We start from the raw sequence: 19,278 nt of genomic DNA on the forward strand, positions 1-19,278 counted from the left end.
TTTAGATTCTGTGCTTCTGTACTCTTTACCCTCTCTCCTTCCACCCCCTGGAGCTCACCCAGAGATACAGTGCAAAGTGTATAATTTAAGAAGGGTTTCCAGGGTTGGGAGGTGTGTGTGAGTGGGGTAGGAGCACAGAGGGGTGGGCATGTACATGAGGCTGTTTATTATGGGCTGTTTGGAAGAAAAGAGAAGACTGAGAAGTGTACTTTCATCTGCCATTGGCCAGAGCTAGATTTAAAGTACCAGGCCTTTGATCTAGTCTGCACGGAAGTGTAAGCTTCTGGAAAAGATGAAAGAGAGAGACAGAAGAGAGACCTTAAGCTCTAGAAACCCTAAGAGATGCCGTTAAAGGAGTGAATGTGGTCAATGGAAAAGCGAAGCCTGGGAGGAAGCTCTGTGTCATGCACCCACACCATCGCTGCCTCCTCGTTCGTCTTTAGGTCTGTGAATGGAAGACCGTAGGTACCAACTACTTCTGGTAGGGAGTACTTTTGACTCTAGTTTTAGTTTATGAAATGATGTGGGGGAACTTGAAACCCTTCAAGAGGTGGAGTTAGGACGGTGTGAAAGGCAGTGAGGTAAAGAAAGAGCAAGGGCTTTGGAGGCATAAATAGTTGGGCTTAAATCCCTACACCTCCCTTTCCTCATGTTGAGATTGTGGGTAAGTCATTTCACCAGTCTGAGTGGTCAGCATGGAGCTCATCCCCGTCCCCTAGAGTTGGTGTGGAAGGCTAAGGATCTTGAAAATGCTTGATGCCTAGAAGGTGCTCTGTAAGTGTGAGCTTGGTCCCGGGATGGTTGAGTCGGGAGGAGATTGGATCAGGTGATTGTCAGAGGCTCCGGTTTTGTTTCAGAAGTCTGTCTTTAGATGGCGTTTTCAATGAGGCTGATGACGTAATGCAGTTGGGCAAGGGTCGGGGGTGTCTCAGTCCTGCCTTCTGTCTCACAGATCTCACCTCTACCTCTGCCCTGCAGTCTTGGGAGTTCCTTTGATGACAACATGAAACCCACCCCTTTTACAGAAGGAGAGTGGGTTCCACAGGGCTCAGTGACTTGTCCCGAGAACCACTGCTACCCGTGATGGCAGAGCTGGAGCAAAACCCCAGGCTTCTATCCCCCTGTGGGCCCCTAATGCCGCTCCATGACTTTGCAAACTGATGGCATGTACACTCCTTACTTGTTGCCCGGTGTAGGATGGGACACAGACGGGGGAGAGTGGCAGAAATGGCGCGCTAGATGGGAAGAACACCGAACCGTCGAAGAGTGTGGTGCAGAGGGCTCGCGTCCCTGATGACACGTGTGCAGGTAGCTCTGCAGTGTCTCCCTCGCCCAGGACACACAGACCTCTCCACCCCAGCACCCGATGACCTCCGTCCCCACTGCCGCGTGCCCTTGGGTTTACTGCTGTGGTGAAGATGCAGTCAGTAGGGTAAAGGAGCATTCCCACAAGGAGCCGATACCGAGTTTGTGCCGTGAAGAGGCCGAGCAGCTTTGAAAATTGCCCGGGCACTGTGGTATTAGGTCAGGGGCTCCAGCCTGGAGCCAGTGATTCAGGGTAAAGGCTCCTTGACGTTTTTGAAGTTAAGAATATGTGTGTTGCAATCTGTTCTTCCACAAGACCTACGAGTTAGCAAAGGAAGATACAGAGAGCTTTCAGTCCTACCCAGGGCTAGAACCTCCTGTCTCGTTGACGTGGGGGACGTGGTGGTGCTAACGCATGAGGCTGGGACCTGCAACATGCAGGTGGCGAGAGTGGCAAGGGCAGGTCTGAGAACTGGAATTGGTCATCAGGGTTGAAGCATGATCGTTGTTTACATGGTGGGCTTGCTTTCTCGTCACTGCTGGGGGCTGCTCGTGGCAGAGAATTCTCCTTTGAGAAACTTGAAATCATCAGTGTGTACTGCCTAACCGTAAGGGGTCCGACATAATAGCACCGGGTACCTTACGGGGGAGAAGAGGATGCTGTCGGGCTGCCATCCGCTGGTCATAGACTGCTGCTGGGTAACCACGCTTCAAAACGAGTGTGCTCTTTTTTTTTTTATTAGAAAAGCCTTACATGGCTCATTAGAGAAAGGTAGGAAATAAGGCAAATGTTTTCGCACTCCCACGCCCCATGGCAAACATCTTCATGTCGTCCAGATTGTAAAACATTTCTTCTCTGCACCCCTTGCACTGCTGACAAGGCAGTGTACTTCACAACGTCAGAAGAGACTGGCCAACCAGTTGCGTCATCCCCAGCTCACAAGTGCGCTCTAATCTTAGCATCTTAGAACGGTAGGGGCCAGGTGATCTCTCCGATCACTCCCAGCCCATCCGGCTTTATCTCGTCCGTCTTATCCTGCAATGCCTTGCTTCAGAGCCACCGGCGAAGCCATCCTTGACAAAATGGAAGGCGAGTCCTAGAGTTTTTTTGTATCGCTCATGTCCTGTGGCATGTACGACTCGCATTATAGTTACTTGTTCAGATTTTCCTTGAGCGGTCTCATGGGGAATTTTGAGGCTCCAGGGCAAGGCCGATGACGTACTCGCTTTTGTATCACTCCCTAGCACCCAGCTGTTGAGTAGGACTGAAGGTAGAAGTTAGAGAGTCACCAGGCTCATAACTGGATGAGTTGCCTGAGTCAAGATGAAAAGCAATCCAGGACAGAGTGGGATTTGAGGTCAAGCTTGGAAGAGGACAAGGGATCCGTAAAGGACCGGGGAGCTGAAGAGCAAGGTGGGAGCAGCCAGGCTCTCCCTCAGGTTTCTTGGGAGCGTACTTCAGCAGCTGGGACCGACCCTGGTCGGGCTTTGGCCTTCCTGTCCACTTTCCTGTCATTTTCAGTTTTGTTGGAAAGTCTAAAGGGGAACTAAATCTCTTCTGAACTGGTGAAGTGAGGTGAGGGTGAGGCATATTTCTAGTGACTTCTCAACTGACCTCTCCAATTAACTTTTCTGATGCTGACTCCTGCAGTTAGTTTCAGTGGAGGGACTAACAAGTGGTGGCTTCTTTTCGAATCTGACCCCCTTGGTCCTGGTCTCCGTCCTCGTTTCAAGTAGCCGCTCATGCCTACTGTGGGGAGGTACGTGTACTGCTCTGAAGAGAATGTTCTGGGATGGTCTCTTGAGATGTCATGGAAGGTGAAATCTGAACAAGGTGCCAGCCAAGAGTGCTTGGCTAGGGGGAACAGCAGGCGCTAAGCTGAGGGTGCTAAGAGCTTGGGGTGTTCAGTAACTACTAGAAGATAGGTGCTGAAGCCTCGTGAGCAGGAGCGGATCACGCAGGGCCTCGTTGCCGTCGTAGGGACTGGACTCTGTTGTTGGCACGGTGAGGAGCTGTTGGAGGGTCGGAAGCTGTCGAGGGCTTTAGTCTGTCAGGCAGCAAAGGGGGAAACAGACCGCTGCATTCCGAGGCTGTTGTGGTCATCCAGGCGGGACGTGGTGGTGACAGATGGATGACTTCACGACTGACAGGGCTTGCTGATGGAGAAGTTTTGAGGTCGAGGTGGTGAGGGGAAGAGGAACCGAGAGCGGCTTCTGTGTGGATGGCGAACAACGAGAAAGAGGTTTGTGGAAAAATCAAGAGTCTCGTTTTGCCTTGTTTGTCTTACCTGCGAAACCCTGAAGAGCAGATGGCAGCTGGGCAGCGAGAGAACAGGCCTGGCGTTCAGCGGGGAGGACTGGGCTGGGGCTGGGTGTTCAGGACTCATTACCTCGTCGTGCACTCCAGGGGGGTGGGAGACGAGATCCATGGCCGCAGAAGATGTTTCGGCCTCTGATGGGAGGGGCCCCTTCTTCCACTATAAAGAGGAAGCTGCTCACGGTTGCTGGTGAGTTCGTAGATCTGACAGGGAGGTGAGGGTGAAGGAGTGCGGGTCTAGTGGTTCAGTAAACACAGGACAGAAATGCCGTGATTGCTGAGGTCCGTACTCGTGCATTTAGGGTGTAAGCAGACACACATCGTGTGACTTTGTGGTAACCCACAAAGCTCAGTCGAGCGACTGAGGTGCAGACGCAGAAGGTGGAGAGCTGGGTGCGACCAAGGGTGTTCATCGCGTGTGCGCCATGGAGGGAGAAGGGAGTGCGGCTGCGGATATCGGCAAGGGAGTGACTGTAGTAATGAACCTTTCACCCCTGCAGGTGGAGGCTGTCCTCAGATACACTTTGGTTTTTGTTCAGATGAGCCTTTCTGAAAGTGTCCTGCTGTCATCCTTGTGTCCTGGCTATGGGAAGGATAAGCCAGAAGTCAGCATGTGAACAGTGCGCACATAGAGGATGCTTCCAGGGCCAGATGGCCCGGGCAGTAGCAAGCTCAGCACAGATATCCTGACTTAGAAATGCCAGGGATGTCGTGGCTCCTAGGGAATAGTCCAGCCTTCCAGTTTATAATTTTTTTTAAAGAGTTTATTTATTTGACAGAGACAGCGAGAGAGGGAACACAAGGAAGGGGAGTGGGAGAGGGAGAAGCAGGCTTCCCGCCAAGCAGGGAGCCCAATGCAGGGCTCGATCCAAGGACCCTGGGATCATGACCGGAGCCGAAGGCAGATGCTTAACCAGCGGAGCCACCTGGGTGCCCCTGTCTTCCAGTTTAAATATCCTTTCTGCAGCATCCTCGACAGACTGTCTTTACTTGAACACTTTCATTGATGGGGAGCTCACTGCTTTGAGAAACAACATGTGGTCCTGTGCCCTTTTGTCCTCTAAGCAGCAGCTCCTTTCTAGAGCTGTGGCTAGAGCTCAGGTCGCCAGCACGCTAGTCCTTGCTCTTCAGGATGTTTCTTTTCCTCGCAGCCCCTGGGTGAGGGGCACGCAGATGTGACTGGGAGCTCTCTTGTCTTCTCCAGTGAAATGGCTTTTTTCAGCCAACTATTCTAGCCTATTAAGAGCTTTTAAAAAAATCTTGATTTTATAATATAGTAGTTATCCATCCCAATGTTGTATTAATTCTAATTTGTATAAACTATCTTCTGTGTTTTCATTATCCCAAGGAATGTAATGAGAGACTGTATAAAGTTCAGATGTTTATCTATGATAGTCATCTAGTTACCCTATCAAAAAAGGAATTGAAGTTGTTTGAGTATAACTTATTTTTGGTGCGCTCATGCGGGCAGCTGGTGGTCCCTGTGTTCTAGGTAACTGCTCACACAACATGCTCAATGAACCTTTCTGAATTTTGTTAACTGTTGTCACACTTGTCTGACTTTTGAAAATTGGAACTTTTGCTGAGCTCAAGTCTCTGGCAACCTTCAGTTTGTAATATTTTCTCAAAGATTATTATAATTTTAAATTTAAATTTTATTTTTTTAAAAGATCTTATTTAGGGGGCGCCTGGGTGGCTCAGTCGCTGAGAGTCTGCCTTCGGCTCAGGGCGTGATCCTGGTGTTCTGGGATCGAGCCCCACGTCAGGCTCTTCCGCTGGGAGCCTGCTTCTTCCTCTCCCACTCCCCCTGCTTGTGTTCCCTCTCTTGATGGCTGTCTCTCTCTCTCTGTCAAATGAATAAATAAAATCTTAAAAAAAAAAAAAAAGATCTTATTTATTAGAGAGAGAGTGAGAGAGAGCTAGATCATGAGCAGGGGGCAGAGGGGGAGGGAGATGTGGGACTCGATGCCAGGACCCTGGGATCACGACCTGAGCTGAAGGCAGATGCTTAACCGACTGAGCCATCCAGGCATCCATTAAACATTATTATAATTTTTAAAAAAGATTTTCTTTTTTTAAGTAATCTCGATACCCAAAGTGGGGCTTGAACTCCCAATCCCAAGATCACGAGTTGCACGTTCCAGGGACTGAGCTGGCCAGGCACCTCTCAAAGATTATTGACAGTGATTTTTCAAAATTTTCACTATAATTTCCTTGAACCAGATCACTTGAACTCATTCAAAGGGGCTCAAATCTGATCAACCAAAGGCTCAGCTTCATATCCTAGGTCGATGGCGGCTCAGCTGCTCTTCCCATTCTGGAGATAATCTGTGCTATTCACCCGTGGGCCTTACCTTCTTTGAGGGGTGTTCGGCTGGCATGTGGGACACTGGCCCAGGCTTTGGGCGCTGTGGGTTACTGCTCAGGAGCATGGCTGGATTCAGACGGGTCTAGGTTAGGTCAGATTTCATCTCTGCCACTGGTTAGCAGTATGACTTGGCAGCGTCTGTATCCTTGCCAAGCGTTTGTTTCCTCTGTAGAATGAGTGTCTCAGTTGAGGATTAAATGAAGCCTTGAGTGAGATGCTTGGCCCTTGGTAACCATCTCTTCCATGTGGCCCTTACAATTCTCTGAAGAGTTTGCTGGGTGGGGCTAGTGAGCACGCCAGGGAGCCTAGAAAGAAACTTGTTTAGTTGGCCTCCTAGGGCAAGGCAGAAGTGCTGAGTACAGACACCCTGTCCCCAGACCCCTCTGTTTCAGAAAGCAATGCTGGACACTTCAAAAGCCAGAACGGAGTATTTTGACCTTTGGTCTAGTGAGAACAAGAGAGAGTATTTCCTTCCTTTGTGTCCAGAGAAGACCTAGGTGAATTACAGATGATGGCAGATTTCTCAGGCAGGCAGTATAGAATGAAAGAGAAGATGCCTGGCTCCTTTTTGACTTGTGGATGTGAGGTGTGGTGACTTGAGGCCTCCAAGGGACCTCAGGCTGCCATCCTGACAAGCGATAGACCAGGGTGTGGGGCTCAAAGGGAGAGGGCCATGGTGGGGTGAGGAGTGGTGTTTTTAGAAAGGCAGGGCAGGATCCTGCTCCCCTGGTTATAAGGCCCCAAGGCCTTGGAGATGTCCTCAACCTGTCCTGCCCACCCCACCCCCCATCCCCACCCTCAGCACTATGGCTTCCCTGACCTCTTTACTGCTTGGGGCAGTGGGCGGCCACGAGGGCAGGTAACTAGAGCTGAGATTCTTTCCACTGCTGTTCCTGGGCTGGGGCTGCACTTGGCAGGTGGTGCCAGGAATACAGGTGAGTGCATTGAACGTCATGGCCTGAGGCCCTGACCTCAGTGGCCAGGTTAGGCCCAGATCTAGTCAAGGCTGTGTCCTCTTGCAGAACAGGGACTCTGCAAATGTTGGCTGGTTGAGTGACCCAGGGAGTGTTTAGGGGCAGGAGACAGCAGAGTTGCTCCTGGACTGTGTGGGAAATAAGTGGGGATGGGGATAGGGTGGGAGGAAAGAAGGGGTACTGGGGTTTAAAAAGGCCATCTTCCCTGATGGCTTTTCATCCTAGTAGGCATAAGGGAATGAGAGGTGGCTGGGGTAGGGGATCAGAATGCCGGGGTCTCGGGCTTCGACAGCTCTCGCCAGAACCTTGGTAGCAGGTTGAATTATGCGAGATGGAGGGAGGTGTCCATAAGACCATGTTGGGGGACCTGGCAAATGGTGAGACCCCTGAATGGTATCTCTTTTTCCTCTCCCTAGCATGCCCACACTTCCCCAGAGTCCTGGGTGGAGGAGTGAGGCACGAGTCTGTGTATCCATGACTGCCTGATGCAGCCTCAGGCCATCGTCATCCCGGCCCCTCATGGGGCCAGGATGGGGCAGGTGTGGCCACTCCTTTCTCACAGTGGCCACGGCCTTACTCGGCACTCTGGCAGCAGTGCGTCCAGCGCCCTGCACCTGTCCAACCGCAGGTGGTGTGGTGGACTGTGGGGGCTCCCCCCACTCAGCCCCCCTCCCAAGCTCTGGCAGAGTGGCTCTTGGCCACGATACTCTGAGTTACCTGCTGCATGGCTCCTTCCAGGGCCTGTGGGGACTGTGGGTCTGCTGCTTTCTCCCAGTGTCCTGTGGGATCTGGCCGGTGCAGCCGGGGGGGGGGGGCTGGGTTTCGTGGAGCCGTTACCTCAGCCACAACCAGCTGGCCCTCCTGCCCCTGGACTCCTTCACCACCCTGGGCTCTATGCTCCTCCTGGATCTCACAACCTGCTTATCTGTGAGATAAGATGCAGCCTGTGGGGCCTGGGGAACCTGGAGCAGTTCGACCTGAGTCCCAACTGGCTGACCGAGCAAGGCACAGCCAGGCTTGGGGCCTCTTCTGTCTACACTGGCTCTTGCCAGCTGGAAACTGCTACGTGTGGCCTGGCCACCATACCAGGCCTAGAGGTCCTCTCTGGCTGGGAATGACACCAGTGAGCTGGAGGCTGAGGTCTCGGCAGCCTTGTTGGCGCTGGGCATCCTCCTCTTGTAGACAACTGGTTGCCACACTTCAGTTTCAAGGTGACTACAGACGTCTGGATGGTGGGCATGTGGCTGCTGCTGGCCAATCACCCCTGGGTGCAAGACTGCGACCTGCAGTGGGCCTTTGGGAAGCTTGGACAACCTGTGGCACTTGTGGGTGGCCAACCTGGGCAACCTGACTTGTCTTGGCCCTCAGCGGTTGGGGGTGGTGCTGAGCAGTGTGGAGGCCTGGCACTGCCTGCCTGAGACAGCTACCATGCGGGGTATCCTGGGCACCGTGCTGGTCACTGTGGCTCTGGTCGTGGCACAGCGCAAGTGCAGGTGGGGCTCTAGAGGAGCTGGGGAGGCAGAGAGCCCGCTGGAGAGGTAAGGGCTGCTGCAGAGAGAAGTGGAGGCAGCCGGAGGAGGGAGAGCAGATAGAGATGTAGACGACTAACAGGGCTGTTCTTCAGAAGTCTTTCCAGCCGAGTTGTCACCCTGGGCAGGAATGGGAAGAGTGGTGGTGGTGGGAGGGGAGAGGGGACAAATGGCCGTGTTCCCCTCGCAGGGCCTCTGACCCTCCCACTCACCTATTCTCTGACCTAACAAAATGCCAGCATCTTTCCTAGCCCTAGAAAGGGATTTGGCCCTTAGTACTTAACAACCTTCTGGGGACTAGGGCGAGTAGAAGGCAGAGACTGAAGACCAGAGGGAATTAGGGTGGGATGGGTACCAAGGGGAGCTTCATGAATCCCAGTCTCCTGCCCCTCCCCACAAATGTCCCCGGCCGCTGCCATTGCGAAAGTCATAAGGATGGTGGGGTGGGGTAGGGGTATTGCTCCTGTGGGCACAACCCAGCCAGGCTCCTACAACTATTTTATGGGCATACGCCGTCCCAATTCAGGTCCTCCTCAGCACCTTAGCTCCTTCCTGAGGGCTGTGCATTCTTGTCACATTTGAACTGGGATTGGGCTGAAGAGATGGAAAGATAAAACCAGTTGAAAGTTTGATTCTGTACTGTGGAAATTCCACAGTACAGATGTGGGATTCCACTGTGCCTGTGGAAAACTTACCTCATGTGGTTGTCACTGGCGCATTGGGGGCAGGTAGACAAAATGGCTTTTCATCCAGGTTTTTTCTCATTCCCTTCATCTGGACATTCCTTTCCCTCACCCCAGCATGCATGTACACAATCCCATTTCCTAGATTTTGCATGGATATATCTATCCCTCCCTCACGTTTCCGTTACGTGCAGGCTTTATCCCAATGACTGTGAAAAATAAGATGTGAGGCGTGTTTTGTGTAGCTTTGGCTGGCTGAGTGGGAATTTTTAATTCACATGAGGCTCCTCTCCCCACGCCAGGGAACTGGAAGCAAACAGACCTGAATTAAATAGCCTGGTGGGCGTGCTTGTAGAGTCTTAACTTTGATATTGGAAGATGAGTTTGTGTGTGGCAGGGTGGTGGTGGGGGGGTGCAGGAAGATGGGCGGGGGTGGCTTTGTGGTCGCAATCCTGGAGTGCCCAGAACTTTAGCCCACTTACTGAACAAATAATTACTGAATACCTACCATGAGTGAGACCGAGTGGCAACATCTTTTGTTCATTTATCTATTTAGCATGTATTTCCTGAATGCATCCTGTACACTAGGCTGTGAGGATATAACAGTATACAGAAACCAGACACTGTCCTTGCCCCCATAAAGCTCGCAGTCTAGGGTTAGTCTGGTTGCTAACAAAGAATCCGGAATACACAATTGCCATTGTGCTGAGGATTTCAAAGGAAGGGTACCTGATGTTATGAAAACATAAAATAGGGGAGCTAAGAATAAAGGAGGCCAATGGAGAAGCTGGGGAGGCCAGGTGGAAGCCTGCTGCAGTTAAACCAACAAATGGCGGTGGTTAGCGGGAGCATTGGAGCTGGAGAGGATGACTGATTTGAGATGTCCCGTGTGTCCACATCAGATCTTGCTCTTCTCTCACGGGACAGAGGGGAGACAGACGGAGACCAAACTTCTCTACAAAAGACTTAGCCAAGAGAACACCTTACTCTGAAATTAAACAGAAGTAGAGAGACTTTGTGTGTGTGTTTACATCATGTATCTACCCCCTACTATGAGCTGGTACCAACACTGCCACATTTAAACCTCTTAACAACGCTGCGAGGTAGCTGTCCTCTCCATTTTACAGATGGGTCTTAGAAAGTGCGGGCCATATGCCCCAAGTCTGTTGGGGTTGGGGTTAGGATTGGAGCCCAGGTTTAGCAGCATCTAAAGACTAGTTCGCCCACGGTTCTGATAACCTGAACCCACTGTTACTTCCTCTAGTCTAGTTTTCAATTTTGTAGCCACGAGGAGGGATCCTTAAGTCCATCAGCAGAGGGAAAGGCTGAGCTCCGCAGCAGGAACACATGCTTCAGTCCGGAACTGAGAGCGAGAGCATTGTTTCCCGTCGGAAGGGAAAAATGCTGCCCTCACCCCCCCTCCCCATCCCGCCCCCCGCCGCTTCGCGAGACCCGGAAGTTGCGTGTCGCATCCCTGCGCCAGCCTCCCTGTCCGGGGTGACGCCGCAGCGGACTGCCCTTCCCCAAGATGGCGTCGAAGATGGGTTCGCGACGGTGGATGCTGCAGCTGATCATGCAGCTGGGTTCGGTGTTGCTCACGCGCTGCCCCTTCTGGGGCTGCTTCAGCCAGCTCATGCTGTACGCTGAGAGGGCCGAGGCGCGCCGGTGAGCGGGCCCACGCGGCCGCCCAGCACGGTGGGGGGCGTTACGGTCCGTCCCAAGAACGGGGGTGCGGTGAGGTGGGGAAGAAGTTGGGACCCTTGGGCTGGGGAAGCGTTGGGACCTCGGGCTTGTTAGGGGCTGTGGTCTGGGGCAAGGTGGGCATCGAGCGTAGTGCAGGGGTCCTGGCCGTGAGAAGGGCCTCCGGTTTAGGGGGCAGTGGAGCTTGTGGGAACTCAAAGGGGTCTCAAGGCTCTTCTCCCGCTTCATTCTGTCCTCGTTGCTTCTTCCCCTCTCCGGCTCGCAGGAAGCCCGACATCCCAGTGCCCTACTTGTACTTCGACTTGGGGGCGGCCGTGCTGTGCGCCAGCTTCATGTCCTTTGGAGTGAAGCGGCGCTGGTTCGCGCTGGGGGCGGCCCTCCAGCTGGCCATTAGTACCTACGCCGCCTACATCGGGGGCTACGTCCACTACGGGGATTGGCTGAAGGTGAGCACCTCGGCCCAAGACGGGACTTCGCTAGGGGGATGGGGAGCCCGAGGCCAGTACCCAGTGCCCCGGGGCATTTAGGTAATGCATGGTGCTAGCCAGGTGCATAGTGTGAAGCCTGGGAAGGCAGAACCCCCAGGCTTGTGGAGATTATTAGAGACTGCAAGGATGAAAGGACCTTAGAGAGCACACAAGACTGCCTTTCAGGGTGTGAAAACTGAGGTCTGAAGATGAGAAACAGACTTTCCCAAAGTCACACCGCAGTTAGCTTTGCAGATGAGACCAGAACCCTTTATACTATTAGTTTAGTAATGTCAGGCTATAGGGCAAAAGGGACTTTGGAGAGTACCGGTTCCTACCATCTGATTTTATGAAATTTAATTAATTTAGTACAACATGTAAACCAGACAGTGCCAGGACCTGTGCCAGGCGCTGCAAGCTTGTAGGCGATCCTAGGCAAAGGAAGGGGCCGGTAGCGGAGGCAGATGTGTGAACAGCTACCGGACAATGGGATCAATGGTGTTTTCATGGGACAGACTATACTATATAGCAGAAAGAACATTGGGATTCGAGTCTGTACACCTGGAGGTGCAGAGGGGGCAACTCTTGGTATCTAGGTTCTGCCACTTTCTGTAGGACCTTGGACAATTTTATTAACCCCTCTGGGCCTCAGTTTCCACTTCTGATAAAAAGAGTTATCTATCTCTGCTGCACGTGCCCACCACACTTGGAAATGGTAAGAGGGTTCATCAGATGGAATGGGATTCGTAGAGACGGGCAGTTCTGTGCTCTGGACAGCCAGGAGAAACGTGGTGGCTACAGTCCCTGACTGGGGTCCCCTCACCTCGGTCCAGGTCCGTATGTACTCACGCACAGTTGCTATCATCGGCGGCTTTCTTGTGCTGGCCAGCGGCGCCGGGGAGCTCTACCGCCGGAAACCCCGCAGCCGCTCCCTCCAGTCCACCGGCCAGGTGTTCCTGGGCATCTACCTCATCTGCGTGGTAGGTTGGGGGACTGTTGGCTGGAAGTGCTTGCCTGGGGGTGAGGTTTGAACCCCTGCCTGGCAGAACGCAGGGAGGTGGGCAGAATAAGGCCTTGCATGTAGTTCCTGATGGTCTGCCTCCTGGGAGCTGCCCCAGCCGGCTTTTGGGCCTCAGGGCCCTTCAAGTGCCTGAGACCTGGCTCAGAGTCCCTTCTTCCAACATTATTGCCACCAGAGAGAGAAGAGAAGAGGTTCGACTGACCATTCAGTCCCAAGCCTGAGAGTCAGGAGAACAAGGTGGACTAGTCCTCTCATGGCTGCAGCCCCTGGAGGACTGGGAGAGGGGGCAAAGGAGAGGTTTGCTGGGGTTCAGACCCCAGATGGGGCTCTATAGCTTAGAGTTGGCGGGTGTTGCCTAGGGTAGCCAGTTATGGTACTCCCTCCCTCGTGGAGGACCTAGGCGGAGCCAGTGTGATGGGGACGTGGACAGGCTCCAGGTCACTTGGCTTCATCTTAGTTACTGGGCACCATATCCCATGTGTAGAGCTCTGGATTCAGAGGTGAGAGCCCCAGGCTGGCAGTGGAGACTCACTTCCGCCCTTCTGAACCCTGAAGGCGAGGAGAGACAGGCCCTAACCTCATGAGCTCCCTAGTCGGTGGGGGGAGATGCAGGCCCTCGTTTCAGAGAGCCCCAAGTCTGAGGTGGGAGTCAGAAGCCCACTGGGCAGAGGCCGAGTTGCAGGTGCCATCTCAGGGGCAGCCATCCCCAGACAGGCTCCTCAGCTGGCCAGAGAGACTTAGAGGACGGTGTGTCTTTAGGCCTACTCACTGCAGCACAGCAAGGAGGACCGGCTGGCCTATCTGAACCATCTCCCGGGAGGGGAGCTGATGATCCAGCTGTTCTTCGTGCTGTATGGCGTCCTGGCCCTGGCCTTCCTGTCAGGCTACTACGTGACCCTGGCTGCCCAGATCCTGGCCATACTGCTGCCCCCAGTCATGCTGCTCATTGACGGCAATGTTGCCTACTGGCACAACACACGGCGCGTTGAGTTCTGGAACCAGATGAAGCTCCTTGGAGAGAGTGTGGGCATCTTCGGGGCCGCCGTCATCCTGGCCACTGATGGCTGAGCGGCACGGTGAGAGGCCAAGATAGGCGCGGGGAGCCACCAAGGGCCACCCTGCCTTCCTCCTTGCTGGCCCAGTTGTTTCTTTATGCTTTCTGCTCTGTTGGTTTGGTTCTTTGCTGTGTGTGTATGTGTTGGTAAGAGGCAGGTCTCGGCCCTTGGTGGGTGGGAGGCCTGATGATGATGCCTTCCAGGGGCTTTTTCCTGTTCGTTGGTAGGAGACCTGAGGCCAACTGCTCCCCGGGTCTCCTGTCTCAGAGAAGGGAGTAAGGCAGGGCTCGGGTGGGGGTACTGAGAGTGGGAGAGAGAGGAAGGAAGACCATGAACCGGAAGTGAGCAAATGTGAAAAATTCCTTTTTGAACCTGGCAAGTGCAGCTAGGATCTACAGTGCTTTTTGGAGACTGAGAGTGAGTATGTGTGTTGACACGTGGCTTGGGCCGAGAGGAGCCGGGGGGGGGGGGGCACTGCAGAAGTCATGTGAGTTCTCAGGGTATGCCGGGGGCAGAAATAGCACTAGCTGTCGCCCCACTTTGAAAGCAGAGCAGGCCCCTGTCTGGGGTGTGCAGGGGTAGGGCTGGCAGCAGCCAACTTCCTGCCTCCTGCCTTCTGTTTCCAGCTCTATGGTTGGCCTGGTTGGGGTGAGTGCCCTCCGAAACACCAGACCACACAGTCCTCCAAAAATAAACATTTTATATAGACGTTTGGCTTTGCTTCTCTGTTCTCCCCACGGGGCATGTTGCCATTGGCTGGGATTGATCTTGGGTTTCTTGAAAGACCACATCTGGTTAAGGCCCACTTTGGTCCTCCCGTGGTCTCTGCTCTGTTCTGAGAGTTCCCACAGGCCTTTGGCTGTCTGGTCAGGATCCTCCCTGTAGTCTGTCTTTGGTCCGTCCCCTCAGTCCCTGTGTCGTAGCTTGCCTTTTCCTCCCCTTTTATCCTCCTGGTTTCTTTTGAAGGAATCTTTGGTGAGGGCAGCTGGGGTGGGGTTGGGGGGGAACTAACGTGAAGTGTCCACTGTGAGGATTTTACATCTTACAGATGAGGAAATGGGAGCTCAGAGAAGGCGAGCAGCTTACCTCAAGCCACAGAGCAGATGCAGCCACGGCTGGATTCCAGGTCGGGCCTGTCTCATGCCCACGCAAAGCTGTGCTCTCTGTCACCCCTCTCCTGAGGGAAGTCAGAGGCTGCTCCTGGGGTTTGGTTCTGTCATGGCCCTGCTGTGCCACGATGGTCCTCTCCCTACTTGTCCATGCACCTCCTGATTGAAAGTAACCCGGCGACCAGTATGGAGGCCTGGCACTTTGGGGGGTCAAAAATGCGGGTTGAAACTGGCTTTGGACTCCCGCTGGCCGAGGTTTTCTGTTCCCACAGATGGAGCCAGCCTGCAGCTGTGGGGGCCAAGTCTGGGCCTTGCTTGGAAAGAGCGCTGGGGCTGATGTTGGTCTGGTCTGTGGGATGGAGGGAAGCCCCTCTGGGGGCGACAGCGTTCATCTTGGGGGCACTCCCTCTCATTTAGCTTCTCTCTTCCCTCTGGGAGACCCCTGCTTCTCCAGCCCTCAAGATCTTGCTCCCAGAAGGTCACTGCTCATTTCCTTTCAAGTGTGAGCTGACTCTCAGACACGTATTTGTGTTTTAATCAAGGCCTCCTGAAAAGTTGTAAGACCCAAAGGAATTAAAATAAGTGGTGGAATATCAAGCAAATGGGGTGATACTTTGGGCAAGGGAACCTCAAAACAGCACAGAGGCCACAGAAACTGGCCCACCTGTAAGGTTAGCCCTGAGTAGAGCCCTGGAAGTCCAGCCCCCGACCCTCACCTCCCAAATCTCTAGACTGAAAATTGAAGCCCATCTGGTTATAGCTTTGGAGCCAGTGGTGGTGGTGGTGGAGGGGTCTTGGACACACCCTTCTTCCTGTGCTTGTCCCTACTTGGGCTCCCCCCTCTGGGCAGAGTAGAGTGGGGGCTGCTTCCTCTCAGCAGATCTCTTAGCCATCAAGCGTGGTCCAGCCTGTGGCTGCCTGGGATCACCTCCAGCAGGCATGGCTTTTGGTTCACCCTGGTTGTCCCAGGGCCTGCAGGGCGGGCAGTGAGGGTCAGCTGCCTGGGTCAGAAGCTGGCTTGCGGAAGGAGTCCGGCAGCCCCTTGGCATGATTGACCAGCTCGTAAGAGTCCCGGATATCTGCCAGGCCAAACCAGAAGAAGATCCACTGCTTGTTGGAGAAGCTGCCATCACTGTGTTTGAAGTACCTGGTGGGGGGAGGAAGCAGCCTTTAGGGCAAGGCCGGTGCTCACTACGCCTGCTGGACACCTGCTATTATCTGGTTTCGTCTTTACAGCAGCAGCTCAGAGGCTGGTGGTGGTATGTTCTTTTCACAGAGAAGCAGCTAAGGCTCAGAGAAGTTAGTGGACCTGCGGGAGTCCCAAGGCTAGGAAGGTTAGACTGAGGATGTCCTTTGCTCTCTGTGCCTCCAGGGGAGGGATTTTTATTCACCTCTGGGTCCCCACAGAACTGGGTGAGGGGATAGTTGCAGAAGGAAAGAGAAAGGAGAGAATGTTCCCCTGGAGATGCAGTGGGCCTGGGGTCAGTGCAGCAGCTGGGCCTGGAATAGAGCCTGGAGGGTCAGGATTTCTCAGGACTCTCGGCGAGTCGGGGAGCGTCTGCAAGGAATCTGCTGCAGTGGGGCAGAGCGTGTGGAAGTGTGCCCTGCTTCTGGGCAAGCTCGGACTCCGTGTGTGGTCTGCTCCCTGGGGCATGCGGGGCCACATGGAGTGGGGCCTTTTCCTTGGGGGAAGCCCGGCCTTCTTGGGGCGTGGCCGTGGGGGCTGGGGCGGGGCGGGGGCGGGACCTACCAGGGATTGATGGGGTTGGTGACCCGGGAGCGCCAGAACAGCGTCTGCAGGTCCCGCCGCAGGCACTCCCACAGCATCTGGCCGGAGCCTTGGCCCTGGCGGCTGGAGCTCACGACAAACTTGTCTAGATACGGGGTGCCCCCCAGTACGGGCTCCGTGGTTAGAATGGCGGCCGCGTTGTACCTGGCGCAGCAGGGGAGAGGCAGGCTGGGACCTCTTCTTGGCCCCCAAGCTGCCCGGCTCTGTCCCTCGGTCCCTGCCCTCTGGGGCCCGTAGGCTCACCCCTCAGAGACGTAGACAGAGTGCAGCCGCGGGCGCAGCGAGGCCAAGTAGTCGTCCCGGAGCGTCTTGCCGAAGCTGGCGTTGACCAGGTTCACCAGACGGCCCTGGTCCAGGCTGTCCAGGCTGCGCACCCGCAGCATCCGCTCGGCGTTCTTGAACAGGGTCCCGGACCCTGGGGGTGGCATGGAGGGGGAGAGGTTAGTCGAGCCCAAGAGCCAGGTCCCATCGGCTCCTGCATTTGCCCTGCCTGGTGGGGGGTCCAGATAGGCCAGGAGCCGGTGGGTCAGTGACCGTCTTTGGAAGCTCTTCACAGTGAAGTGATTTCTGTGGTCGGCATAGACATGTACCTGATTTTCACACAGGGAGATGCTTTCCCCTGGCAGTCTGTCCCTCAACTTCCGTCCATCGTCCGTAGTCCCACCTACTTCCCCTAGACCCGCCTACCTGCCCTGAAACCGGGTCTCGCCGGGTCTACCCCCAGGCGCGCCCCCCCCCCCCCCCCCCCCCCCCGCTCACCCTTGTTGCTGAAGAGCTCGGTGAGCAGCGTGCTGGCGGCGGTGATGACGGCCGAGGAGTGGTGCGGCAGGCGGCTGAGCACGTCCACGATGAGCCGCATCTGCTGTCGTTCCTTGGTGCTCACCCACTCGGCGTTGGTCACCAGGTCCAGATCGGCGGGCAGGTTCACGTTACTCAGGACCTGCGTCCAGGCCCGGGGGTGAGCCTCTGGCCTGCAGCCGGCCGCGGACTGCGCCCCTGCCCCCCCCCCGCCCCGGACTCTACCTTGGGGACCCCTTTACCCTCACTTCCTCCCGGAGCCCTCAGCCCGGGAGGGTTTGGATCTGGGCACCATTCCATTTCCGACCCACCCGGCTTGAGAATGACTCTGGGGCCCGTCTGGGAGGCGAGCAGGGAGCCCAAGAGGGGCTCAGCCAGGCCCGGAGTCGCGGGAGTGGAGCCCATCCAGAGGGGACACACCTTTTGACTGCTGTCGTGCAGGCCTCCTGTGTTATTGAGGAAGATGATCTTGGTGGGCTGTAGCGCCTTGGCTAGAGCCGCGGTCACCTCCAGCGAGTCAAGGAGCACGGAGCGGCGTGCGGTGGTCTCCCCGATGGGGCACAGGATGGGGATGCTGCCGGACTCCAGACACCACTGTAGCAGGTCGGTCTCCACGGAGACGACGCCACCGTAGCTGTGGGCCAGACGTGGTGCTCAAGAGGGCCGCCTCCAGGCCCGCGGGGCTGGGGCGGGGCGGGCGGCGGGGCGACGTCTAAGGACGCCTTGCCAGGCAGGGCCGCACTAACCTGGCGTGAGGGGCTGGCTCAGCGGCGCCCAGCACCGAGCCGCCGCCAAAAAAAGGTACGGCAGTGGCAGCGTTGTGCCGCAGCTCATCCACCAGCACCTTGCAGTTCTGGGCAAGCTGTGCCTTGGCCTCCCAGAAGGAAAGGCAGCCGGAGGGCGCCGTGGGAGCCGGCAGCCCGAGGACTACCAGCGGCTTCATGTCCATGCGCTGCAGGAACGCCAGGGCGAAGGCCAAGCTGGATACGCCCTGACTGCACTTGAGTACCTTCTCGTCCACCTGCGGGGGAGGGAGCGTTCAGGAGGGGCAACACTGGCCCTGACTCCTGTAGCCTGGTCCCCAGCGCCCTGTCGGTGCCCCTACCCTGCCCAGGAGCAGTCAGGCCCCATTTCAGGCTACCGGCGCCCACCTGCTCCGCCCTTTGCCCCGTTGCGTCTTGCCATCCCCTTATCTCACATTGGTGTTCCTCCCTCTGTGCCTCCCTGCGACCTTGGACTCTATGACGTCTTGGGGGGAGGGGTGACCCAGGCGGCTCCTGTCCAGGTTCCCCACTTGCCATCTGAACCCCTAACTGCAACCATGGTGGTGGGGGGGACTTCTCCAGAGTATCACACTTGGCGGATTAGGGTCCCCAGTCTCCTCGCCCTGGCCGGGCGTGAGACTATCGGAGCAGCGCACAGCTTCGCCCAGTCCCGGGCCCTCGTCCGGGCACCGTAGCACCCCTTACCGCTTCCGCTGTGCGGAGTCCGCAGCCGGCCCCGCCATGCCCGGCGACACGTCGCCATACAACCCCCGTCCATCCCCTCACTGTGACACGCCGGCGCCGGGCTCCGCTCACCTCGATGACGGCGAAGGGCTTGTCGGCGGAGTGGTAGCAGGTCTGGAACTGCGTGAGCCAGTGGCGCGCCTCCCCGGGGCTGGCTCCGCACTGGTTCAGAAAGGCCTGGATGTCCCGCTGCACCAGCGAGCGGCCGCCGGGGGGCCCGGGAGGCTCGGGGGGGACCGGAGGCGCGGGGGGCGGCGTCCACTCCGGCACCTCCGTGGCAGGCGAGTGGCTGTCGTCCTCGGCGCCCTCCGTCCCTTCTTGTGCGGGCTGGGCCGGCGCCCAGGCGGTGCTGAGCCGGCGCCCCGGGCTGGCGCCCCTGGACGTCCGCCGTCGCGCGCTGCCGCTCAGTCTCCGGGCGCCCCCGGTGCCTCGGGGACCGCGCAGCCTTCCTCCGGCAGAAGTGGCCCGTAGGGCCCAGGCCAACCGCGCCGTCGCCATGACAACCAGACCGGCGGGCCCCCCCACCAGTGAGCTTCTGTCCGCAGCGCCAGGCTCTGGGGGGCTCTTAACCTGCGGCAAGGCGGGGCTGAACCCGCCGGGGCGGGGTGCGGACTGGGGGTGCAGAGTCGTCTCTGTGTGCATTTGAGGAGGGGC

General features: G+C 56.1%; 2 protein-coding genes across 4 annotated transcripts; one reads left to right on the forward strand and one right to left on the reverse strand.

Moving 5' to 3' along the window:
- Window positions 1–10,671: 10,671 nt before the first annotated feature.
- On the forward strand, window positions 10,672–15,124 carry TMEM101 (transmembrane protein 101). 3 transcript variants are annotated; one of them, XM_048212797.2, is made up of 5 exons: window positions 10,674–10,841; window positions 11,143–11,323; window positions 12,178–12,324; window positions 13,125–13,441; window positions 14,469–15,124. In XM_048212797.2, the coding sequence occupies exons 1-4, from the start codon at window positions 10,705–10,707 to the stop codon at window positions 13,431–13,433; spliced, it is 774 nt and encodes a 257-aa protein (XP_048068754.1). In that variant the 5' UTR covers window positions 10,674–10,704; the 3' UTR covers window positions 13,434–13,441; window positions 14,469–15,124. The 3 variants fall into 3 exon arrangements, with proteins under 3 accessions (XP_026368492.1, XP_048068754.1, XP_044245147.1); XM_044389212.3 differs by lacking the exon at window positions 14,469–15,124 and adding an exon at window positions 14,047–14,128; XM_026512707.4 differs by lacking the exon at window positions 14,469–15,124 and having other exon boundaries at window positions 10,672–10,841; window positions 13,125–14,128.
- NAGS (N-acetylglutamate synthase) lies at window positions 14,103–19,243 on the reverse strand. The gene is made up of 7 exons (XM_026512706.4): window positions 18,697–19,243; window positions 17,863–18,137; window positions 17,537–17,750; window positions 17,078–17,258; window positions 16,562–16,733; window positions 16,280–16,462; window positions 14,103–15,676 (listed from the first exon to the last, which is right to left on the reverse strand). The coding sequence occupies exons 1-7, from the start codon at window positions 19,120–19,122 to the stop codon at window positions 15,523–15,525; spliced, it is 1,605 nt and encodes a 534-aa protein (XP_026368491.1). The 5' UTR covers window positions 19,123–19,243; the 3' UTR covers window positions 14,103–15,522.
- Window positions 19,244–19,278: the final 35 nt, after the last annotated feature.

Source organism: Ursus arctos, unplaced genomic scaffold (genome assembly GCF_023065955.2).
Source record: "Ursus arctos isolate Adak ecotype North America unplaced genomic scaffold, UrsArc2.0 scaffold_24, whole genome shotgun sequence".
Taxonomy (NCBI): Eukaryota; Metazoa; Chordata; class Mammalia; order Carnivora; family Ursidae; genus Ursus; species Ursus arctos.

Bases quoted from the DNA above. Each gene is read 5' to 3' on its own strand.
- NAGS (XM_026512706.4), bottom strand. From the start codon at position 19,122: ATGGCGACGGCGCGGTTGGCCTGGGCCCTACGGGCCACTTCTGCCGGA. The intron at 17,259-17,536 runs GTGTGTCCCCTC...GCCTGGACGCAG, and splicing joins TGCACGACAGCAGTCAAAAG to GTCCTGAGTAACGTGAACCT. The intron at 15,677-16,279 runs GTAGGTCCCGCC...TCCCCCCACCAG, and splicing joins ACCAACCCCATCAATCCCTG to GTACTTCAAACACAGTGATG.
- TMEM101 (XM_026512707.4), top strand. From the start codon at position 10,705: ATGGCGTCGAAGATGGGTTCGCGACGGTGGATGCTGCAGCTGATCATG. The intron at 10,842-11,142 runs GTGAGCGGGCCC...TCCGGCTCGCAG, and splicing joins GAGAGGGCCGAGGCGCGCCG to GAAGCCCGACATCCCAGTGC. The intron at 12,325-13,124 runs GTAGGTTGGGGG...GTGTGTCTTTAG, and splicing joins GCATCTACCTCATCTGCGTG to GCCTACTCACTGCAGCACAG.